The following is a 25,641-nucleotide window of genomic DNA, read 5'->3' as shown; positions in this document are numbered from 1 at the left end:
CTGATTTTTTCAAAGCATTGGGGTTTAGGGACAGTGAAGGCAAAATAGACTTTAAGCGGGTAGAAATAACCAAACAGAGGTTATCTGATTGGTGGATAAAATCAAGGCAGGGGTGAAATTTCACCCACCACAAAGTACAAAATATGTTAATAGTCATGGCTAGGTGGCGTATGCCACCGCCCGGTTTAAAGGGTTCAGCCTCATCCATCCATCCATCCATCCATCCAGCCTGCGTATGTTCGAGAACATCGAGTTTTTATAGTGTGAAACTCTATGTTCGAGAAGCGGCACAACAGTGGATAATTTACGACCTCCGTCAGCATTTAAACACCCATACCAAAAGATATGCAATTTTTTGTTATTTAGACGCCAAATACTGAGCAGGTAGAAGGTTTCATGCCACTTACAGTCAAAATACCGTCATTATACACATGCGTTTCGCCGCAGCTCGGCTGGACCAACAGTGGTGTTGGCTGGACCCGGTGAACAATAGATGCTGTGACGTCACACCAGATATTTCCTCCCTAGGTTGTCTCCAGAATTTTTTTTTTCCCTCTGTGCGTTCCTTATGACGCTGTGAAGTACCTGGTTGGTATTCTATGGTACCTGGCGCGTCACGTGCATAGAGTTTCTCACTATATAGTGAGAAACTCTATGATCCTCTGTACTGAAAAAGTAGCAGTTCTTGCTTTTGTTTTCGCAGAAAAGACAAAAAATCTGTAGATTCAAACGCATGATCACTCAACCAACAGAAAATTTTAAATATTAGTCGATCTACTGATAAATCAGCAGCCGTGGCACCACTGACACACATCGCACAAACGGCTAAACGGCTGGTGGCTTCATCATTATCATCATCATCTGCGCACCGTTGTTTGGTACATGGAGGTTTTGTATTCCACACGTGTTTTTTGGCGCCCGATTTGGTGACGGTGGCACGAACTTCATTTGGTCCGATTTGGTGTGCCGTGTTTTTCTGCTGTCTCCAAGACTAATGCTCCCTACCTCCTGTGGCAAATCAGAAGCGTGAGTATCAGTAGTGCTAAACGCAACACTTTCTCTCCTGACGGCAAAATCTCGATCGGCGAGATAAAGGATGTCGCCCGCTCGTTTCGGGATACCACAGATAGCTCGCGCTCCATGATTGAAATCGAAAGATGCTATACTGTACTCGCTGAAAAAGAAAAAAAAAAAAAAAAGAAAGGACAAATTCCCAGCGAAAGCACGTGAAACTTAACATACACTTTTACCGCAAATGGAATGTTACGGAAAAACTTCATTATGGAAGTTGGTGGCCCGTGTTTGGAAATAGTGGGAATGAGAAAACGGGGTAAAGTTATATTCTTTGGCTTCTTTCGAGTAAAAAGGAATCGGTTGGCGAGAGTACTTTGCAAAGAGGTTGAATTTCAGTGTAGCGTAATTTCGATGCAACCAAGTGCCGATTTTACAGACTTCTTTATATCGAGGTTTAACTATCGTCAATCAATGCACCTGCTATGACACTTATTCATCAGCTATTTAAATTTTAACCAATTGGTAAACATCTATTTGCTTATTTCGTTCCCTAATTGGTTGAACTGTTGCGCTGGCAGTTCTGCAGCTAGCAGTGGAGTATATTTCTCTAGTGTCGTGTATGAAAATTCAAATGATGGCTGCTATGCTATGATGCTGCTGCTATGATGGCTGCCCTGTGCAAAATGTTATCATGCAAGGAGATTTAGAACACCCTTGCTCGTTTTGATTTCTGCTGGTGACCCCTTCTGCCCATCACTAGAATCCCAAAATCTTTTGCAAGGAAATTACAAAGAAAGAAAATTTCTAATTCTGCTGGAAGGATTTTTACTCACCACCCCACAGATAGGCAGTCCAGGATTGTACCTCTCAGCCACTATGGTGATGCTATAGGAGGAGGAGAATATTGATGTCAGAGGAGAATATTGATCCTGGAGAGCAAGATTGTGCCAGTAGCTGCCATGATTGTCCAGTGCCCACTCAACACCTATGTACTGGATAAAGCTGGCGTATGTGCTTTCTTCGTGTTCTAGCACATAACCTTCCCAGTTGTGGAAGTGGTTCTAAATTACCTACATCTACATGTGATGACAATGATTGAGTGTGTCGCCTTCGTGTTCATGTTCTAGTGTTCTGCTTATTCTAATTTTTGTTCGGTGGTGCTGACATACTTTTGTCTTCAAGCTTAGCGCGAGGCCTATTAATGGGGTAGCCCAAATGTAAGCATTAGAAAAGCGGTATGAATCCAACAGTAAGAAGCTAAAGTCTAGTTTTAGCAGAGAGCAGTAGCTATGTCTGGACAGGTAAGAGGAGAAAGAAAAGCCGAGTCTTTCGACTTCACCACAAGAATGTGGAAATTTCACAAATGATTAAGTACCAACCTTCTTTTACGTCTTGTTAGAAGATTGTTAGAAGACCACAAGAATCTGGAAATTTCACAAATGAATAATGGAAAGTTGACACTATGTGCAACACTAGAATGCCTTCGCAGACTGCGTGACAGTGCCCACAGAAACAGTTCTGTTTTGTGTGTGTGTGTGTGTGTGTGATTTTCTTTTCTCTCCTTTTTTCCCCCCTTTTTTGTACTTATTTCTTTCTCTCTCTCCTGTTTAATCCCGTTACCCTTCCCCCTGTACAGGGTAGCCAACCGGAGAAAATCTCTGGTTAACCTCCCTGTCTTTCCTTTACCTTTTTTCTCTCTCTCACAAATGAATAAGTCCCAACTTTCTTTGACGTCTTGTTAGGAGATTGCTCACTCGCACCTGCAAATGGTCACTGATAATGTTTGACAATGATATTGATAACGTTGATGCAGTTTAAGGCTTACTGCAAATTACGTTTCGCCAGCTATCACATAACTGCTTTGGCTTATTGGCAAAACTATTTTTTTTTTTTCTTCCGCTTGACCATTTCTTTCCTGCTATACAGTTCGGAAGGAAAAAGTGGTTACCACCTCTGTTCTGTGTTTTCATCTCTTCTTGTTTGTGAATGCCCTTCTCTCAATAAAAGAAACACTGGAACACCCTAACCTCTTACTTTAGCTTGATTTGGTAATTTTCTTTAGTGTCTTTATTGGAACACATGTTAATAATCTGGTCAGCATTAGCATGATTTCATAGAAAAGAATGCGAAATAAAGCTGGAGTCATGCGAAATAGGAATTTTGGTGCTCACTAACAACATAATCTGGCATTTTTTATAGCATTGTTTATTCTACACTTCATTCACAGATGACATGCATGCCAGTTCTTACATCCAAGTCTGTAGCACTAGATTTGCATCGTGGAAGTGTTCTTTTCCTCACCTGAGGAATCATACATGATACTGTGTTGCATCTTGTAATAAAAACAATAAATTTCTCCTGTATGGTTTAAATGGTATGCTCTTGTAAGTTTTGTGACTGGCATTAGCATGCGAGTAGTAGAAATCTACAAATGAAAAACCATTCGGATTTCTCAGAAAGAAAGCTTTGCAGTCGAACTAAAATTCATTTTGGTTTAAGGGTTATGATGATCATGACTTACTGGCACCCCCATTGAAATGGGGCGGTCACAAAGTCACCTAGCCTACTAGAGTTACTCAAGTATTCTATACATGCTCTTTATTCTAGCATTTCTGTTTAGATCTTTTAATCTTTTCTTCTTTTTTTTTGCTCGAAAATTCTCTATCTACATATGCCTGTAATGGATCCGGTCGTATCAATCTCTTCCCTGCTTTTTTTCCACCAATACTCTAAACGTCTTTTGCTTATCTCAACTGCTGACCGGTTGATGCTTCCATCCACGTGAAATCCAAGCGCTTCTGGCAGGTGTACGCTACTTACATTTTTCACTGGGTGAATCCCTTGGCATTCCATTAGGATGTGCTGAGATGTCTCCCGGTTTTCGCTGCAGGAGACGCATGCTTCATCCTGTTGGAAATATTTGCTCGGGTATGTATTTGTCCTTAGGCAACCAGCTCGAGCTTCAAATAGCAAGGCACTGCCCTTTGTGTTCTTGTGCAGATTTTTCCTTCTAATTTCTTTATTACCATTCTTGTAAATCTGCATGGTTTTCTTTGTTTCTATCTTTTACTAGATCAGATTTACTGTCTCTGTTCCTCTAACATTCTTTTTGATAACTCCTGGTTGTCTACTTACACTCTCAGTTACACTGTACCTGGTTGTCAACTTTCTTCACCTCTTCTTCCATTCTGTGTCCACGCTTTTGTCGTACAGATATTTGTGCACTTTAGCTGCCCATTAATTTTAATCCATGTTCCTGAGTCTTTCTTCAAAACTAATTTTGCTCTGCGCTTCTCCGACTTCAAACGAGGCCCAACCCATGTCCCCCTGCACTACCTCATTTCTGCTTTTGCCGTGGGCTCCCAAAGCGAAGCAGCATACCGATATTTGATTAACTTCCAATGCTGACATAATATCCAATTTTAAGCACAGAATGGCATTTGCGAACGTTAGCGCAAATGTGATTTATTGGATTGGATTAATTGGCCTCACCCTTTGTAACGGGTGGGCATTGCCGTGAAAAAGTAGCGATGCCCTGGCCTTGGTAGGTAACAAATATGAGGTACATGCACACATATGCACAGTCACAAATGCATTCACAGACCCTATCAATGTCAATATCAGGCACATGCCAAATTTGGCCGGTAATGTGGCTCACCACTCATTAAGTTGACTGTTGGTTGTGGCCACTAGGTCACCGCCGTCACCGCCGCCACCGCTAAATGGAACGCGGGGGGAAAAGCCGCGCGCTACCGGTAGCATGGTGCCATCTGTAGGCGCTGGTGTGAGGCTCGTGCCCTGCAGGACCAAATGCTCAATTGTCTCTTCGTCCGTATCGCACACTGCACATAGCGCTTCCCATGTTGTCGTCAAAGCTCCGGAGGTAAGCCAGAGTTCTGAGAGCGCCGGCCCGTGCCTCGAAGAGGAGGCTGCTGGCTACACTGTTGTCGTAGTGGGGTTCCACACGGATCTCTTGTTTGTATTCCCTATAGAGTTTCAGTGTGGACTTCCCCTCCATGTCTTGCCGCCAAGTGTCCGCCTCCGTCTGTCTCGCTCGGGCGGCTCGCTTGCCATGCTCGAACACTCGTTACAAAGCGCGTTGGAGGCTACGGAAAACTTTCTTTCCAGCACGGGCCTTGAACTCTCCCCCGCTAAATCAGAACTACTGTTATACCGACAGTGCGGACAAGGCATCAGAAACCTTGAGCCTCTGAAAACTCTGCCGATAGAAATTCGAGCTAAGAATGGACTTCCCATACCAAGGATGGACTCGGTCAAGATTCTAAGTCTTCACATTGATGCTAAGGGCTGTAACTCGACGGCCCTCAACAGGCTCACTGGACAGGCTAGTAATGTCCTAAGACATTTAGCCCGCATCTAAAATTGGAGAGGCAGTCTCAAAGAGGACAATCTGCTCAGAGCTTGCCAGGCATTCTTCTTAATTCATGTTACCTACATCGCGCCGTACCTTAATTGGGGTAAGGCGGAAAAGGCCAAAGTCGATTCTCTAATCAGAACTGGTATCAAGCGCGTGCTCGGCCTTCCGCAGTCCACGAGCTCCGATAAGCTGCTGGAGCTAGGACTCCACACCACTATCGATGAGCTAATAGAAGCTCACACAGTGTCTCAAATAATGCGACTGTCATCCTCTAAGCCAGGGATCAAGATTTAAAAAAAAGCGGGTATCCAACCCAGACATGAACCGGGGACCAAAATTAGCCTGACCCAGCAAACCAAAACTCCCATCATGGTTGACCCCGTCCCGCGAAACATCCACCCAGTGCATAACGAGGGTAGAAGATTCGCGAGAGTCAAGTCGATCCTTAAAAAAATTAATCAGAACAAACTAGGGGCCGTCTTTGTTGATGCTGCCAGATATGACAGTGGGGATAAGTCCGCTGTCTCGGTTGTAGACACGGAGGGCAACCTGCCTAATGCAGCTTCTGTCTATACTAAGTTTGCCCATGTGTTGGAGGAAGTGGCGATTGCTCTGGCTTTTCACAGCGTAAAAGTTCCCCCTATCGTCTTCTCGCACTCACGCACAGCAGTTAGATCCTTCTTGTACGCACTCGTGTCTGAACAGGCGAACAATATTGTAAACAAAGCACTTCAAAGAACTCGGGATAACAGCGAACGAGGATACCACATCTCGTGGTTCCCAGCCCATCTAGATGGCTCAGTTAACCCGCTCGGATGTAATCCTAACGAGCAGGCGCACCGGATAGTGCGCAATTTCACGTACCGCGCTGTCGGGGGTAGCCAGGATCGGAACGAGGTCAACATCCACAAAGATCCATTATGTACATTCCACGAAATTGTTTCCCATTATCGTCTTGGCAGGAGGACATTTCCACCCCCCCACCCCAAATTGAACAAACCTCAGGTTAGCACACTCAAGACTTCTGCAAACTCCTTCGTATTCCACTCCTCGGTCCCTTAACAGGATAGACACTGACCACTCACAGTCATGCTCCAAATGTGGTCATGACTCATGCTCTGGTTGTGCCCAGCCCTTAACGCCTCGCCACCCATCACGAAAGAGCAATGGGAGGAATCCCTCAAGAGCAGCAATCTTCAAATTCAACTCCAAGCTGTCCAGAGGGCCCACGACATTGTGATGGGACTTGGTCTCCCGGTCCCACCGTGGGCGGAGCCACCGACTTAATCTGGGGGAGCCTTCGGCTCCCCTAGATCTCAGTTCTTCAGGACTCAAATAAAGTTCTTGTCATGTCATGTCATGAGTCAGTTGTGGTCGCTCCCCAAACTGTACCGACCTTTCTCATCAATGTGGACATCCTGGAGGGTTTTGCCGAGGTTCAGTGACATAAGGGCATAATCGATGTACGAGCTCTGGCCCCGCGCACACCATGTAAACGTGCCCTCGCAGTCAGCCCGGAGGTTTGCAATTTCGAGGAAAGCTCCTGGGCCATCTCGAGCAAGAGCTTCCCATTGTGGTTGGAGTAACCATTGAGCTCCTGAATGTGGCCGGTAAAGTCGCCTAGGATCAGCACTTCCTGACTGTGGCCCCACCGTTCTATGTCGTGCTTGATGCAGCGTGTGACGTTGGAGTTCTCAGAGTATTGATTTGAAAAAACACTGAGGTAAACTACACAAGCTAAGACTGGCGTTGCGTGTATGTAGCCGGACAGCCAGGTGTGTTCCACACAGGAGTCCTCGAGCGGTGTCCAGGTGTTGCCTTCTCGCCACAGAAACCCCACGCCTCCACCTTTCCGGGATGTACTTTCTCGGTTACAGCCAGCCCAGTTCCAAAGTGGATTGACTGGTGGTCTCTCCAGGTCCCGTAGATGCGTCTCCGCCACTCCGTAAAAAGTGATGCCCTCTTCCTCCATTCCTCTGTAGAGCTCTTCTCATTTTGCTAAGTGTCGGCCACCATATAGGTTAAGGAAGGCGACCGATACTGTGCCTGGTTTCTGGTGTCGAGTTCTGCACCTCCGCCTTTGGACCTTTGGATGTTGTTGGCTCCGTCGCACACCTCTGTTGGCACTGTGGACGTTTTTCACAGAGTGGGCCATTTTTTGGCCAGCACATTCTCGAGGGCCTCCTCGATGAGCTGGGCTAGACCTCTCTGACCTCGACCTGTCCTGCCCCCATGCCACTGCTCCCCTCGGCTTGTCAGGCACGGTTCCGTCTGTGCCCTGCTCCAATGCGGGGGTCCAGATGGCTGGTTGGGCTGGCATTTGTCGGGGCGTGTCCTCCAGTCCTGTGTCGTCTTTTCTCGTCTATGTGATAGTCCAAGGCCTCAAAAAGGCGCTGCCACTGTGCCGATGAATCGCCCGACCTGCCGCCTTGTCACCTCGTTATAGTGTAGGCCGTCCTTTTGAAAACCAGTCGATAGCTCCCCCTTCCCTAAGTCGAGAACACGGTTTCCTATCCTCTGGCACCACTTCTTGATCTTGGCATTGGCGAGCACAACAGCAGCCTGTGTTTCACCATCCCTGCTGTATATCTCTTGAATGGAGCAGATGATGAGGCCCTCAGGCCGCCCTGTCCACTGTAGGCCGAGGGCCTGTGCCACTTCCTCTGGGGTACCTTTCAATACATCATGGAGCCTGGCACCGTAGGATGTACTTTCGCAGGACCGGTTCGGCGCCCTGCTCGCACTTGTTTGCATAGGCGATGGCGTCGGCAGCCGTCACGCCTTTACCAGATATGAACTCGAGGGCGGCCCGAGATCCAAGCTCGGTCATAACAGTCTCAGCTACAAGATCAACGTTCTTGTCGCTGACCAGCACTACCTTCCTTTGTATTCCCACCAGTGGGCAGATTTGCGAGTTCCGATGAAAACGGGGGCTTCCGGTCTCGTGCTGCTTGTCGCGTTTCCCTGTGTCACTGGTTTTCCGTGGCTGGGAGCTGTCACCAGCACACTTGGATGTTCGCATGAGCGGGGGCCCTTCCACGGTGGTCCGCCTTTCGCCCCTGCGAGGCTTCTTGTCAGGGCTGTGCTTTTCTGTATCTCTTGGGTTTTCGTGCTGCTTCACACCCGGTAGGTCAAGCTGTGTGTCTGCAGGGGAGCTCTTGGCGGGGCTTTGGGATTTAAGACACTGTTGAGAGGCATCCCACTCCGTTGGTGTGGCCGGTTCCTTGTTTGGCAGGGCCTCCTCAGTGCTGTATGTTGTGGCAGCCACTAGCCCCGTCATCAGATGGTCGTGATTCGGAGTGTAGTCGCCCCGCGATCGTCTGGAGGTATGTTGGTCCCCTTCGCTGCCTGTGACGTTCGCCTGTTCTGTCGACTGTTGATCGATAGCGTTTTTCAGCCAGTTCCTGCAAAAGCTTCTCCAGATCTTCAACTCTGGTTTGAAGAGCTGTGCAGGTTCGGCATAAGTGATCCTATAGGGGTGTTTCGAGATTGTCCAGCCTTTTGCAGAGTTGGCATGTGAAAGCGTCCGCATTGGTGGCAGCCTTCAGGTCGTCGAAGGGTGTTTCATCAAGGTACACCCACCTTCTTCATGAATCACAGCTTATGTTGGGTCCCTCCTCCGCAGCATGGCGGGTAGCGCCTTTGCCTCTCCGAGTCATGCTCACTTGCAAATATATCGCAGTCAAGCGAAGAGATCAGTGCGCGTCGTTCCCAAACGGGAGGCAGCTTTCTGGTTGGGCTGGGATGGCAGCGCAGATGGCCGGACCAGTAGTGCCACCACTTGGCCCCCTGTCAAAGGCTGTACCCTGCTGCCTGGTTGTCTTGCTCACAGGCGGCGCCACATGTCCATCGTTACCGGCAATGGCTCCAAGTCAGCATGGCAGCGACGTTAGGCTTAGCACAGTGGGACTGCGTACGCTGAGTGTTTTGTTGCCACAGTACCGTGGTCTCCATCTGAGCCCTCCCCGGGTTCACCCGATGGTCAGCGCCGATGTCGTGGCAGCCATGGGAGTTTGAGGTTGATGTTGTTCATCGATGCTTTCCCGATCCGCCATCCTGCGACCGGCATGCACGGTCCATGCAGCGATGTTTCTCAACTCAACGTGACTCCCAGCAACGTTACTAGATTAGCTTCAGTTTGAAAGCTGCGCGGCGGCGCGTGTCCCCTTTCCGTCTCCCGCCGCGTGGTGGCGCTAGTCACACGCTCGGCCTAAAGCCCCTATATTTATAAAAGTAGCGCCATCCACTTCCCTCCTCCTCCGTTCCACTATCGCGCTCGGCGCGACCAGCGCGATCGAGGCGCGATATCGACAGTGGCGCCGCCTGCGTCGGGCCTGCCGTGGCAGACGACAGCTAACGCGCTACCAGAGGAAATCCGAGGAAAACTTCGATCGCGCCCTGCAGAGACGTTTTTGAGGCGCGATTTTGCTTCGTCAGTCAGTAACTGGTCTTAATAATGCCGTTTTGGAAGTAGCAACGCGACGATGCGAGACGGCGCAAATATCAAGTGTGCAGCAAGCGTTTGCGCACGCCGGATGGTAAACAAAAAAAGCCTTTTGCCCTCGCCTTGTCGGTTGCGGCAACTTAAGGCGCAGCAGCATGCCATCACAACAAAGTTCTTGTCCCTAACACGTTTGATCCGTTTGTGCGTACAGCACTTTCGTCGCACAGGCCCGAGAATGGCAGTCGGAGCGCGCTGGAAAGAAAAAAATATACAAAAGCGCGACGCGAACTTCCACGTGACACGGATTGGCCAATGGGGGAGCGGAGGAGGCTGGGGCGACAGGAGGCGGCTAAGAGAGGGCGAGGAGGAAGCGCCGGGGTGAGCGCGGTGGCGGCAAGATCTAAGAATGGCGCTACTTTTATAAATATTGGGGCTTTAGCTCGGCCCGGCTTCGCGGCTCGTCGAAGCACGTTGCGCGAACCGTTGTTGTTGGTGCTGTGGTGGTGCGCTTTGTTCATGTGCTTTGTTCTTCACGTTCGAGTCGTCTGACGTTATAAGTGGCGTTGTATCGTGACCAACCGACATGCCGCGTTGTTTCGTAACCGGCTGCAAAAGCGGTTACGATTCTCAAAGATCTGCCGAGAAGCGGCATTTCTTCCGGGCGCCTAGAGATTCTTCACGTCTTCAAGTGTGGCAGCGTGCGATTCCACGACTGGACAAGCAGCTCACAAGCTCTTGCGTTGTGTGCGATCTCCATTTCGAGGACAGTGACTTAGTGAAGGAGTTCGTGCACAACATAAACGGGGACGTTGTTATCATTCCGCGCGACAATTGGGCGCTCAAGGACGACGCTGTTCCCCGTTTGTTCCCGAACTGCCCTTCATACCTGTCGAAACCGGCGCGGAAACGTAAGCAACCAGCTGTGCGGAGGGCACCTCCCGTTAAGGTGCGCAAAAGGCAAGGCGATGTTACAAGCCTGTGCGATGACGGAAGTAACTCCCCTGTGTGTGGAGCTATCGCGTCGCTCTACAGCGAGCTCGTGGATTTGGCAAAAACAAACCAGAAAATTCAAGGCTGGTCTCTTGAAGTTGTTGACGCCAGTGCTGTTGTGTACAAGCACAAAATGGGAAATGCTGTGCCTAGGGCTGATAAGGCTGTTGTAGTGTCTAGGACACTTACTGTTTCTGTGGGTGTTTTATAGGAGCTTCAAGGAAGGATGTTTGAAACATCCTTCGAGAAAAATGCTGCACTTTGTGAAAATTGTGAACCGCGCAGTTTCACATTCTTTGAGCGGGGATCAAGTTACATCAGACATCTTTTGGAACGTGCTTGGTGAGCTGCAGATGGAGAACATCGATCGTCTTGGATGCGTAGAGCATGAGGCTGCCTTTACACGTCAGGTGCTGAATTTTATTATAGTTACCAGGATGCACTTCTACGCTAGGGATGTGAATCGCCGCCTTGAGAATAGCGAGAAAGCCGCCGTGGCAAATAAAAAGGCCCGTTTGCTGTAGATAAATGCGTTATCTATGGCCAAGTGGGCGCATAATTTTTTTTTGTAATTTTACAGAGTAATAAATTACTTTGTTGAATCAAAACACAAGCTCTATTTCACTCATTCGTCCAGACACGTTGGTCCAGATTCCCGAGCAAGCAACGAATACGCGAAATCAACGCGGAGTCTCGTAACTTACGCAAAGATGGGAAACGACGTCGCTGGCCTTAAACTATGTCGTCAAATAAACAACTTCACTAAGAGACACCGAAATAACAAACGAGATTGGCTATTTTTGTGTTGAGCAGTTTAACTGAACGTCTAACGCGCAATTATAGCTGAATAGCACGTCAGCCCATACCCTCGCATTGCTCTTCGCATTACCGCAGATGTGCACATCTGCGGTAATGCGAAGAGCAATGCGAGGGTATTGGCTAGTTAAGCTAATTTATTCACCATCCCTGAGGTCTGTACTTCAATCTTATCGCGGAGGAAATACAAATTCACGTGTTGCAAACGAAACGCACTGGAACGCGCTCGGAGAAGGCGGCCGCTGACAGCAGAGGCAAGCGAACGCGGTTTTAGGGCCGAGAGAGGTGGCAGCGCCACCCCGCGAGAGGAGACGGAAAAGGGACACATTCGCGCGCGCGGCTCGGGCGGAGCTTGCAAACTGAAGCTAATCTAGTAACGTTGACTCCCAGCAACAAACCCAGCACCAACGCCATCTGTTGGGCCAACTGTGACATCTGAAAACAATTTTATAAAGCTGCCCGTAACATTTTTGTGCCCCTGGAATGTTTTATTTGTTTAATTCTTTGGTGAAAAATATCGAGGATGTCAGCAAGATATTGTAACGAGAAAGGAAAAATGGTGGAATACGTTTACTATAACTATATGTATTTAATGCGGTGTGTACATCTCAAATTGTACAGTCAACTGCAAAAGTTTACAGCATGCGGTTTCTCCTGGAAATGTGAATTCCAGCACTGTTAAGGCATGTCACTTCTAACTTAATGAATCACTGTGTAGGTGGCGAAGGCTACCATATGCTGGAAAATTTAATTTGAGGCTGTGTGACCACGCTTCGAAAGAAACCAGCTTCTTGGCAGATCCTGTGTCTCCTAAACTTTCGCGGTTGACAGTACCTATACCAAAGTTATATGAGCCCTTAAAGGGAGAGCCGAAAATTAACTTTTGAGCCATTGCACAGGTATTTCTAAAAATTTATATGTTAATGTATCTTCTTGTTTTAAATATATATCCTATTTTCATTAATACAGATCAAATATAAAGAAGTTATGGTTGTCATACCGACTGATTAAGCTTACATATAACCTTAGGAAAACTCTAATATAGGAATAATGAAGACTTACTGATTGTTCTTGTTTGATACCTTCTAGAGGGGTTAGGGGTAATGCTAGTTGCATGTTTTTTATTACATTTCGGTATCAGTATCATCACTTTGAAGCTGTTCAATTTTTTCATTGTCATTATATGTCTGATATGTAATAATCTATTGTTTTAATAAAAATTTATAAATATAAAAAGTACCTGTTTCTTCACAAAATTTCAGCCCAGAAACTATATTGAAAGTAGGTTTTGGCTAAGCAGCTTGGAAATGATAGTTTTCCTAAATGGTCTTGTTCGGCCCAAAAGTGCAAACTGAGAAAAGTGAGCTCAAAAATTTCAGAACACGCTATTTAATTAAAACCAAATATAATTAATCAAAGTCCCCTGCTTCATATGTTGGACCCTCTTCTTCAACTTGAACCTGCGCTACGGAAATTGCTTCAAGTTGCTTACTCTTTCTCAGCATTAGAGCCGTCGAGCATCCATATCTGCATTCACAGACAAGAGTGTTGTGGCCAGAATATTGTTTCTTTGTTAGTTTTTACTTTGCAGTCTGGTATGCGCTCTGTAGAAGGTCTCTCATGATTAAAATGCGTGAAAAACAAAGTTTCTGATGCAGGTATTCACTCCATGTTCAGTTTCTTGACCGCTTTTTGGCCGTGTTTTAAATACAGTGTTCATTGGCGTTCTTGACAGTGAATGCGCGCGACCGTCACGAAAAGAGAATTCATTTTTTTTCCTATGGCAAAGATTCACACCAAACTTGGGGATGAGCTTCTTTATATGTCTAGGAATCCAAAATAACCAAATATATAAAATGCTTTTTTCTGGCGACAATCACAATTTCAGCTCCGCATCCCCTCTTAGGGTGTGAAATCATCGTCCTATCTCACTGACCTCACTTTGCTGCAAAATGTTAAAGCTTGTGATCTGTTGGCACCTTAAACAATACCTAGATGATAGCAACTTGCTGTCTGAAGTCCTGCGTGGTTTTTAGGGAAGGCTTGTCGACTGTCATTCAGCTCTTTACAACATATCACGACTTCGCAGTTAATAACAGGGAACAAATACATGCAATATTTTTAGACTTGGCCAAGGTCTTTGATAAAGTGCCTCATAAAGTTTTGTATAAGCTTTATGCAGTTGGGATAGACACCAAACTTATACATTTTACCAGAGCCTGCCTCAAAACCTGTTCAGTACGTCGAGGTCGGCAATTGTAATTCTGAGACACTTTCTGTCATGTTAGGCGTACCATAGGGGTCGTTCTTGGGACTCATTCTGTTCCTAATATATGTCAGTGACATAGCAAACAGGTGATTCCGGTTTGAAATAAAGCTTTTCACGGATGACTGCGTAATATACACAGTGGTTAAATCAAGAGCCAATCAAACTAGCCTCAGCAATAATCTTGATAAGGTTTGCCGCTGGTGTGAAGAGGGGGAAATGAACTTAAACATTAATAAGTGCTTTGTTATCAGGATAAGCAGCAGCATGAAGACACCTTACATTTTTCATATTTCATTGGCAACATTGTACTTAGTAACGTTTCTGCCTATTGGAAACACATGCTAATGGAACACATGAGTTGGAACAAGCACATTGAAAACATTTGCGCGAGCGCTTTGAGAACATTATGGGACCCTTGTCGCAAGATTTCAGGAGCCCCCATAGAGGCAAAGCATACAGCGTTCACTATGCTTTTCAGACCTCTCCTCGAATATAGATCAGCTTCGTGGTATCGGTAAGCTTAGCATAAGTACAGCGAATAGCAGTTAGCTTCATCTGCAATCGCTACAGAACAAATGATATTATGTGTCAGATGCTGAGTACTCTTCGCCAGTCAAGACGCACCACACAGGCTAAAGCTCTTGTATTTAATATGCCACGACAACGTCCAACATTATTAAATCGCTTTAGCTGTGATAAGTTTCTCGTATGAAAGCTCATCAAGACCACAGAAGAATGATACAGTAACTACATGCCACGAATGATGTATATAGATATTCATTTTTTATTAGGCAAAGAATGGCATGAATAGCCTAAGAGCAATGTTAAAAGTAGAAATGTGGACATATTTATGAGTTTAGCTATGTAATTTTCTTTCCCGGTGTTTGTGTTTTTTTGTTTCTTGATGTTTGCATTTTGAGTATATTCACTCCTGCCTAGACTCAAGCGAGTCTGCAGTATTTATAAGCAAATTTCGGAAATGCAATAGTCTACCACAACATACAATATGGTAAGTCCTAGTTTGAGACGAAATACTGCTCTTATTTTGGTCACCAGGCTCATGAGAGTATTACTGAATGTTTGGGCGGTCGCACTTGGTTGCAAAAACAGCTTGTGCTAATTCTATACTCCTAGTTCACTCACTCGGATGTTTTACAAATAAAAAAATGTTTTAAGCAAACGTGTAATTTCACAAAATTGGTCATTGAGCAAACAAAAATATATTCAGCAAATCGAAATGGTGATCCTGCTCTTCTCTGGTCTGATTGAAATCACCATCAAGACTTATTGAACAAAGAAAAAGCTGATTTTTTAACTAGTATCTATGTTCTTTCATTTCTTTGGCATTTTGTAATAACATTTTTCTTTTGAAGTGAAAAGTATTACTCAGGTAACATGTCTTGTTTTCTTGGTGCAGCATTGTGGCATTCCAGCTGTCAAGCAACTGCAGATGGTGCAGTCATATCAAGGATATTGCCACGGCTGTAACTCCTCTGCCCATGAGACGGATAAAAGTGATCTGAAGCACGCACCACAATCCATACGAGCCAGCATCTGTTTGAATTCCATTTCTGCCTTTGGAGCTTCTCAAAAACGTTCAAGCTGAAGCAACCCTGCAACCCACACAGGCAAGAGGCCATTTGAGTGCCCTTTATACCCTCAGAGCTTCGCCAAAAGGTTAATCTGAAGCAACACCTGCGCATCTACACAGGGGAGATGCCATTTAATTGTCCATTATGCCCACAGAGCTTTTCAAAAAAGTCCACACTGAAAACTCACGTACTCACCCACACACGCGAGAAGCCATTTCAGTGCCCTTCATGCCCTCAGAGCTTCTCACAAAAAAGTCTGCTGAACCGACACCTGCGCACCCACACAGGCGACAGGCCATTTCAGTGCCCTTCATGCCTTCGGAGCTTTTCACATAAGAATCATTTTAACCAACACTTGCGTACCCACACAGGCGAGAGGCCATTTCAGTGCCCTTCATGCCCTCGGAGCTTCTCGCACAAGTATACACTGAAGAATCACGTGCACACCCACACAGGCGAGAGGCCATTTCAGTGCCCTTCATGCCCTCGGAGCTTCTCGCACAAGTATACACTGAAGAATCACGTGCGCACCCACACAGGCGAGAGGCCATTTCAATGCCCTTCATGCCCTCAGAGCTGCTCGAGCAAGTCTACTCTGTGGAATCACTTGCGCACCCACACAGGCGAGAGGCCATTTCAGTGCCCTTCATGCCCTAAGAGCTTCACACAAAGGAGTAATGTTGACCAACACCTGCGCACTCACACAGGCGAGAGGCCATTTCAATGCCCTTCATGCCCTCGGAGCTTCTCGGGCAAGTCTGCACTGAAGAATCACATGTGCACCCACACAGGCGAGAGGCCATTTTCGTGCCCTTCATGCCCTCGGAGCTTCTCGGAGAAGTCTACACTGAGGAATCACGTGCGCACCCACACAGGCGAGAGGCCATTTCAGTGCCCTGCATGCCCTCACAGCTTCTCACAAAAGGGTAATCTGAACCGACATCTGCGCACCCACACAGGCGAGAGGCCATTTCAATGCCCTTCATGCCCTCAGAGCTGCGCAGAGAAGTCTACACTGAAAAAGCACATGCGCACTCACACAGGCGAGAGACCATTTCAGTGCCCTGCATGCCCTCAGAGCTTCTCTCAAAAGAGCAATCTGAACCAACACCTGCGCACCCACAAAGGCGAGAGACCATTGCAGTGCTTTTCATGCCCTGAAAGCTTCTCGAACAAGTCTAACTGAAGAATCGTGCGCACCCACACAGGCGAGAGGCCATTTGAGTGCCCTTCATGTCCTTGGAGCTTCGTAGACAAGTCCACACTGAAGAATCACGTGCGCATCCACACAGGCGAGAGGCCATTTCAGTGCCCTTGGGGATTCTCAGACAAGTCCACACTAAAGAAGCATGTGCATATCCACTCAGGCTAGAGGCCATTTCATTGCCCTGCATGCTCTCAGAGCTTCTCACAAAAGAGTATATTCAACAGATACCTGCGCACCCACACAGGCGATTTACCACTTCAGTGCCCTTCATGCCTTCGAAGCTTCTCACAACTGTCTGCCCTAAAGGTTTACCTGCGTATCCACTAATGTGAGAGGCTGTTTCAATGCACTTTGTGTCCTCAGAGCTTTTTGGACAAGTCCACACTGAAAAATCATGTGCACATCCACACAAGCGAGAAGCCATTTCATTGCCTTACATGCCCTCAAAGCTTCTCACGAAAGAGTACTTTGAACCGACACCTGCCCGCCCACATTGGTGAGATGCCATTTCAATACCCTTTGTGCCCTTGAAGCTTCTCACGAAAGTGCACTGAAAAGGATTGCCTGCACATCCCATAATGTGAGAGGCTGTTTCAGTGGTTTTAATACTTTCAAAAAGCTTGGTAATGTACAGGTCCCCAAGCCAGTGCACACGAGAGATTGTTGAAGCAGAAAAAATCCAGTGTTAACAGGGTTCATGTGCAAAGGTCGCGTAGGTGCATCTTTTGCCAAGAGTGGACTTTCTCAAGTACACTTGCTGAGTTGTGACTTATTATTTCTTGGTTTTCATGTTTTTCTTAGTTCTTTCATGGAATCCCACTGTATATATACGTGTTATTTCTCTTAATAAAATGCTTTGAAGGTAGCGTGTGTCTGGTTCTCTGTCTCCTGTGCCAATTTGTCATTTCAACTCTACTCATGGATTACCATCTAGTCCGCACCCAATTATTGCTGAGCTTTTTCTGTCAACTCATATTTTTTTTGCCGGTAGATTGTATGCATGTGAGAGCCCTTGGACATCTTTTCATTATTGTGATGTTTAAAGGGGTCCTGAATCACCCCTCGGGCTTGGTGAAAAAACATAGCCCGCGGATAGCATAAGCTGCTGTGAACATGTCAGCCAAGCTTGCAGTTGTGTGCGGCGCATGGAGTTCGCATGCGGAGTGCGAAGTCACTTTGTTTCAAACACTCCGTTTTCAACAGAAGCCTGTTCCTCACTCATTTATGGATGCTTTATTTCGTAATAAAGCGTCCAGAAAATGCTGCTGCTATTGGCCAATAGCTGACATCAGTCAAGAAGGGTGTCTGGATCAGTGTGCTTCTTCCTACTGTTATACTGTGTATATTTATTGACGTTTAATAAACAGGCTGAAGTAAGCGAAAATCTGTTTTCGAATTTATATATATTGCCACCTCCTATATCACCACTGCGGGTATGTGCCAGGCCATGAACACGACGCCGATGTAGCGCGCGGGTGGAAAAATAGAGACGACGACGACGTCGGGTTGACTACTCAGATAAAGTACTGTTATCCGTGCTGCACACCGGGTTTCTCGTTTCCTACTAGGACGTGACAATATAGTCGGTTCCGGAAGGAGCCAAATATAGGCTGCTGACACTGGACCACGGCCACCCGTGTAGGAATTACACTTTGGACACCCTCCTTACCGGTGTCGTAGCCGTCAGGTCCCGCTAATTTCGACTAGCTTTGAATGCTCAACTAGCGTCGAATCACGCGAAATTTATGGTCAGATCACAAGCACGCTTGCCAGTGCGCGCTCAGGCCGCTGCTGGTTAGGTGCCTTGGCTGACTTATTAATAGCGCTTCAAAATGTGCAAGTTCGATTTGGCTACTATTTGTCAGTCAAGCTGTTGAAAGACAAAGCCGGTCCGCACCATGTAGCACGGCCAGACTTGAGAATATGAGCGTGAATGTGCACTAAAGCCCAGTGGTGCACAAAGTGCACGACTGGGCACTTTGTCAGTCAGTGCACAAAGTGCGCTGTGCATACGCACTACAGTTGCATGTAGCTGCGGTCTGCTGCGTAGTGTATACCACAGCCGCCGCGGCGTGCGGAGACGAGTCCACTGGCTGAGCACACTTCGGCTCGCTGAGGACAACCGCGTTTGGCTTGGCGTGTTGTAGGTGGCAAAATCGGTAGTGGTGTCAACGTTAACATCCAAAATCAAACTTGAACTGTGTGCCACGGTGATGTTCAGTTGGCAGAGCGTTGTGGGCATGCCCCGCTATTCCGCAGCCTTTGCAGTGCAAGGCATTGAAGAAGAAGCAGAAGCACCGCGAATGGTGTGTTTGATTGCCAAACTCCACTTCTGCAAAACATATTGAAGTATTCTTTGTGGCAAATTATTTCTTAAATAGCCTGTTTTACTTTCAAATGCATTTCTCCACTTCGATAAAAAGTGGTTCAGGGGCCCTTTAAGCTTTTTCTGAACCACTTTTTATCATCTTGCATATAAGCGCTTCTTTGCTGCATTCAAGTATTTAGCTGCTAGTTATGAAATCATTTGTGTGGGTTTGTTTCAGCACACTAAATAAAAGACTGCTTTGCAAATGGGTATTGTTAATTGTCAATATTTCAATGGCTCCAATAGCATGTAATCTTTCAATTCATTAGCATTTTATTGTGCTGAATGCTTCAACATAATTAAAGAGATAGCACTTGTAAGCTATGTCTTTATGCCATTTAATGCAGTTATGACAAATTTTGTTCAGCAATAGAAATTATTATGCAAATACTGCTATTAATGTGCAGTTTTGATTCCTACTATGCAAAGCTTTTGCAAAGGCTGTGATTAACTGACGCTCTCAAAACTTCGCCCACGCATCACGCATGATATGCTCCTTATTCTCTCAGAATATCAACTTTGTGGCACATAAGGTTCTTTCATGACACTGCAAACTTCCTGTGTGGTTTGTAAAATATGCTTGTGAAGCTTTCGGTAGATTTCACCTATAACAAGGCCCTATTCAATGCAAATATAGATATACTACCACTTTTTTCTGGGTAGCAGGAAAAATTTGAGAGCTTTATTAATTCCTCTACACAAGTGAAAAATGAGGAAATGAGATTTAGTAATTGTCATTTATCCGTTAATTATACAACCCACTTCAAAACATTTCTGTGGATTGCTGCTAACATTGCACTCATTGCCTTTAAGTATATATGTATTTAAATAAATGAAGCACTGATAAAATTCTGCACTTCATGTGTGCCCTCATTTTTCCTGTGCTCGTTTTTTTAGTGCTGTGCCAACAACAAAGTTATGAATTATGAACTATTATAAGTGATACCGCACTATAACCAAAACAACTATTTTATTGCGATAGCAATTATATGGACACTCCAGGCACATTTCTAGCTGCCGTAGCTGTCGCCACGAGGTTCCGTATTCCAAGGGTCAAAGTGTGCGAGGGTAGTATGTCAAAGCGTATGAGGGTGAGCCGGTAATCGTATCTCAGTCTCGCACACGCAAGAGAGGAAACCGGGAAGGTAGCACGCAGTCTTCCGTCGCGTGCAAGGTTCGGAGGGGAGGGGGGGCTGCGGGCTGCGTGCACGCCCGCCCGCAGGCGCGTGCAGAGAGCCGCGACGACGGACGTGCTTTCGAGCGCTCCCGCCATTACGTCATTCTACCAGCACCTCGTGAGGAATGCTGGGATGCGTGGCCAGCACGGCCTGGTGCGCCGGGCGAAAAATATGAACGCCAGCAACGTCGGAACACTCCCGATGGCACGAGACGCGCCGGTTGTTCGCTACCGTGAAGTTGCAGAACTCGACGTGCGCACTTGCGTTACGTTGGAGTATATGTGCCGGTTGAGGGGAGCTTTTGCCGTCTCAGTTGACTGCCAAACTTCCAGCTAGCCGCACTGTAACTGGTATTTCGTCTCCCGCAACTGCACTATAAGCGATACGTGTATACATGGAATGCTATGGGAAGATTAACGGGAGTATGAAAAGATCGTATTATATCCGGTCCTGCACTATAAGCGGTTACGTTATAAGTGGTATATACTCTATTTGTGAATAACTCATTTCGTTTATCTCGTGTTAATAGTACGTTGATTATTAGAAGTGTGGTGGTGTATTATATATTCGCTTGTTTGCACTGAACGTTTCCCTTTTTATGGACAAGGTCTTCTTTGCAAACTTCAGACCGTTCGGGGCTTGTGGGATCTGGGTATGTGGCCGCCACTTTCTGGCCACTATCGTCAAAACGAGACGACTTGAGGCCTTTTAGTGCAGGTACGACATCGAAAAAGGCTTGAAAATGAAGTTTGGAACTAAAAAGATGCACCGAGTTAGTATAGCGCTGCTTACGAAACAGTGTGTAATTGGCGCAAAAAGACCTAAATTAAACCCAGATGCGCTTGTTTGAACTGCGCACACATAAATCCGGAACAGGAAGTGTGGCTTTACTCAACCAAATATATGGGCTGATCCCCGAGATATATAATCCAAGGTTAGATGAAAACTTGTCAGGCATGACAATCATTGATTGTAACAATCCCAGAGATAGTGCAGTCTAAAATTGGGGGCTGATTTCAAGGGTAGTGCAGTCTGAATTACAAACCACGTGGTACACTAATGAGCCCAAGAATACCTTGTCTTTCTGCGATGTCATCTGCTGTTGACTCGCCTTTCTGTCTCGTCTAACTCGTCTCAAATGTGTTGACAGGACACATTAGAGACCACTTTCTCTTTTGAAAAGTGTGTGTGTCACATAATTCTGAGAGCTGCTACCAGGTGGTAGTTATGTAGTGAGGTTCCATCTGAAATATTCAGGCTCTCCAAATGCTATTGAGCACGAAATAAAGAGTTCTTATGACTGCCAATGTGGTGGCGCAGGTGATAGATAACAAGCAGGAGCCATCACAGACGCATTCTGACGACAATGCTTCATTGCACGTAATGAAGCATGTGATGGCAAACACTAAACGTGAAACACGCTGATTTTTCTTTCTTCATGGATGTTTATGAAAAGCACAGTACTAGAATCAATCCGCTGTTTCAAGGTTGGCTTTGGCTGTGCACAGGATCAGAACTAATGTGACACAACATAGAAAAAGATAAAGACAGGCCACCCACATACCAAATTTGAGGTGTTCAAGACAAGGTTCAGTGTCAGCAAGAATATTAAAGAAGGTTGCATGTTTTTTTTGCGTGACTACCAAATTCATGATAACCTAACAAAACGTGCAGTTCTGGAGCTGCACACACAGAAGCATGATGCTTTTGCTCTTCGTTCTGCTAAAACGTGAAACTGTCCCCTAATTTGGACTTGCTAAGGCACAAACTGGTGCGGCATTAAATACATTGTGTTGGAGTGCACGCAGCCTGGAGAATATTCATATAACTCGGCGTTGAACTGAAGGAAAATCTGGCTGCACAAACATGTGCACGCTGGATGCTACTCTGAAGTCTCTGAGAAATCCATGGCGTTTTTTAGTTTGAGGTTCTGTGCGATGGGGGGGCGGACACTACCAATCTTGTGCAGCCGCTGGATGATCTAGCGGTCGTGACTCTTTGCTGTATGCCTTTGATGCTCTAAATTAAGTTCGTTAGGACGATCTCGGCTTTTTCTGTGTGCCAACTCGCGCACAGCGCATTGCGCTCAGCTGAGAAAGAGTGGCAACATTGTGTTGCACTAAAAGCATGAGTTTTGAAATTGTGGTGTTCTGCATTTGCAACAGCCTGGCACACCACAATCTCAAAGCTCGTGCATTTAGCATACTACAAAGCTGCCACACTTCCTCAGACAAGCGCAATACACTACGCACGAGCTGTAACAGGGAAAAAAAAAATCAGTTAAATAGAGCGCAGGCATTGACTGTCAGATTATTGCAAACAGGCTCGTATCCCAGCCTGGCTTTATTACACAAGCTTTATCCCGACACTTATGCCAGTAGTTCTTGCAGGCACTGCAATGACTTCGCTAGCCTAGACCATATGCTCTGGCGTTGCCCCTCGTTGCGAGGCACGGAACAAATCAATGAGGACAAGTGGCTCTCTGCTATCAAGAGCCCCGATGCCGGGGCGCTACTATGGGCTGTCCAGAGGGCCCACGATGCGGCGGTCGGGCATGGCCTGGCTCTCCTAACGTGGGAGCGGCCCGCTGCGCACTGAGTCACGTACCTCAGGACTTTCATTAAAGTTTTGCATCCATCCATCCATTCCATTCAATTGGGATGGTGGTATGCCACACTGTTGCAGCAGCAGAACGTCGCAATCTCGGAAGCTTTCTGAATCTCGGAGGGCCAGCTTTCTCAAATCCCCAAGTCACACAAAGATAAAAAAAAATTGCGCAGATCCTATGCACTATGGGAATCTGTGCTATTTGAAGCATTTTGCTGGTACCTCGCTATCCAGCGTTGTTTGTAGTAGTTGCGTGTGTTGGTCGTGAGCGTTTGTGTGTGTAACGACAACAGCACGACGACGACCATTTTGAAAATCGTATGGCAACAATGGCATGATTTCTACGCCGCGCGTTCGACGTGAGCCTATGACATGGTCAATGTTGGGTTCTAATAGGTATTGCACGAGCATAAGCAAGAGTGACATGGACTTTGACGTTGTCAGCGACTACTTCTTATAAAATTGTACGTTACTATGGCGCAAGTTGGAATCGGGTAGCGCAAGAGAGGGGTAATTGGAGATCGCAGGGAGAGGCCTTCGTCCTGCGGTGGACATAAATATAGGCTGATGGTGATGATGGCTATCATGTGGTGTATGTCCAGCGGCGATGTCAAGTGCGATAGCATTTGTACTCCTGCAAATAAATGCTAAAACATTGTTAATTTGAGCGAATGTGAAGTCAGTACAACAGTTGCACAGTTTCTCCTAGCGTAATCTGATACAATAAAAATACTGGGAAAAGTGGGCCGTTCCCAGAGATAGTGCACTCTAGCACGGTGCCTCAAAGTGCGAGCTCTCACAAGGAAAGAAGATGAGAAAGTGACACGAGGCGCAAATGCTGAGTGTTTCAAAGAGCTGGCTGGCTTTGGAATGAGGGAAGAAAGCGTGCGATCGATTATATCAGTTTGACCTTGCTGATGCAGATGAATGTTTTGACTTGTCACGAGGAGTACAATTTACAGATTTTCATGCGTGTTTAGATCTAATCTACTTGCCTTTTGAAGTGGTAGATAAATGTAACAGTTACGCAGAAACTGCTGTTCATTTTCCTGATCACTGCTTGACAACCTGTAGCGTAGGCCCCCAGAAAAGAGGCGGTGCCTTCTCATGGGAGCTTTGGAAAGTGAACTCAAGCTTGCTACAGGACCCAACATGTCAAGAAATAGTTATTGATGGGTTAAAAGATGTTAAATTAGAATGGCTAATGGAACAATGGCAGTATTTTAAACAGATTATAAAAACGAAAGCTATAGACAACTGTAGTATTCTAGCGAATGATAAAACAAGTGAGGAAGCACTGCTCAAAACAATGCTTAGAAAGTTTACTGCGTTAGAATGCAAGCAGTAGAGGGTTTATGGTGAGGGCATGCTCAAGATTAAGCAGGTGCTTGAACTCTCTGAAGGACCTTTTCGAGGTGCGCTGATGCGTGGAAGAGCAGAAGCTTTGGCAGGTGGAGAGACCCCCACTAAAAGGGTTCCGAGTCTCGAGAGAATGCATGCTCAGTGGGAGAACATTAAAATTATCATTTATGACGGAGTCGAAATCACAGAAAACAAGGATATTAGGTGTGCATTCAGTTGACGCTACGGAATGCTCTTTGCCTCTGAGTACTTGTACTGTACTTGTCATACTTGTACGTTCCACTATAATAGACCAGTGAAAACGTATATAATTATGTGCTTATAACTATATTTTTGTGGTTACTGTTTTATATCGGTAATGGGGAAAGCTTAAAGTATGAACTATTTGCAGCCTCGCGGAGGAAGAGTGGCTGGCCGTTATGAGGGCGTGGGCGGGGTTCACTGCAGACTTAAGTTGTATCCGAGTACAGTAAATATATCAAAAGCTCTCACATAAAAAATGGGTGCTGAGCTTGCAGTTTAAAAATGACAGGTGATTGGAACCGGGTGCCGTTTTGAAAGAGCTACATGACACCACATTTCGTTCTTTAGATGGACGTTTCTAACGGAAGTTTGCAGCTAGGTGCGGAAAGACACCGGGAACAAAAATGACACTGAAAATCTCGTTTTCGCACCAAAGTGCTGCTGAATTGTAACTGCTGACGCCAGCTTCAGTGCGGCTAATTTTTGTAAGGGTGAGTCCATATATAACGAACTACTGATATAACAATTACCTTTAGTGGAACTATCGAGTTCGTTATAAACTGTACACCATTCATTTTTTTTTTTCGAGGTGTAACTGATTCAAGTGAAGCCCAAATGTGCATTACCCGAGTTTGTAGTGGGCACCAATGTAGTGAGGGACCCAATTCATGGTTATATAAAAGAAGTGGTAACAAGCGTATGGTCTTTGGCTACAAGGTTTTCGAACAAATATTTGTTTAGTGATACTGAAAAAAATCTGAATCAAAATGTATGCGATCTAGCATTGCCTGCACAATTCCTCTTTCCCTATGTACAGGGCCATTGGCAGTGCAGGTCAAAGCATGGATGTGTTAAAACGAGTGAAAAGAAAGCACGTTAGCCCAGGAGCAAAATCTTTCTATTTAAACTACATACTAACACACTGGCAGTGACATCATCTTTAGAAGAAGAGGGTTTTTTTTCTACTGTGGGGCTTACACTGTCTTGTCTGTCAGAAACCGAGTGTATTGATCATGCTTGTCTTCATTGTTTGGACATGAATTGGGACACGAGTTTTCAGCAAACTCTAAAGAAGGACCTTCTATCAGATCCATATGGCATAAGATTTCTGAACATTAGCAGCGATGACAGAGTACAATATGACTTGACAGCGTTGACTGGCCTGCACTATGA

General features: G+C 46.0%; 1 protein-coding gene across 1 annotated transcript; it reads left to right on the top strand.

Annotated features, from left to right (window-relative positions):
• Positions 1-873: 873 nt before the first annotated feature.
• LOC119445161 (oocyte zinc finger protein XlCOF6-like) lies at positions 874-17,575 on the top strand. The gene is made up of 2 exons (XM_049664198.1): positions 874-1,026; positions 15,329-17,575. The coding sequence occupies exon 2, from the start codon at positions 15,628-15,630 to the stop codon at positions 16,687-16,689; it is 1,062 nt and encodes a 353-aa protein (XP_049520155.1). The 5' UTR covers positions 874-1,026; positions 15,329-15,627; the 3' UTR covers positions 16,690-17,575.
• Positions 17,576-25,641: the final 8,066 nt, after the last annotated feature.

Source organism: Dermacentor silvarum, chromosome 3, assembly GCF_013339745.2.
Source record: "Dermacentor silvarum isolate Dsil-2018 chromosome 3, BIME_Dsil_1.4, whole genome shotgun sequence".
In the NCBI taxonomy this organism is placed as follows: domain Eukaryota; kingdom Metazoa; phylum Arthropoda; class Arachnida; order Ixodida; family Ixodidae; genus Dermacentor; species Dermacentor silvarum.
Note: the sequence above shows the minus strand (reverse complement) of the source record. Positions and strands in the feature narration are given on the sequence as shown.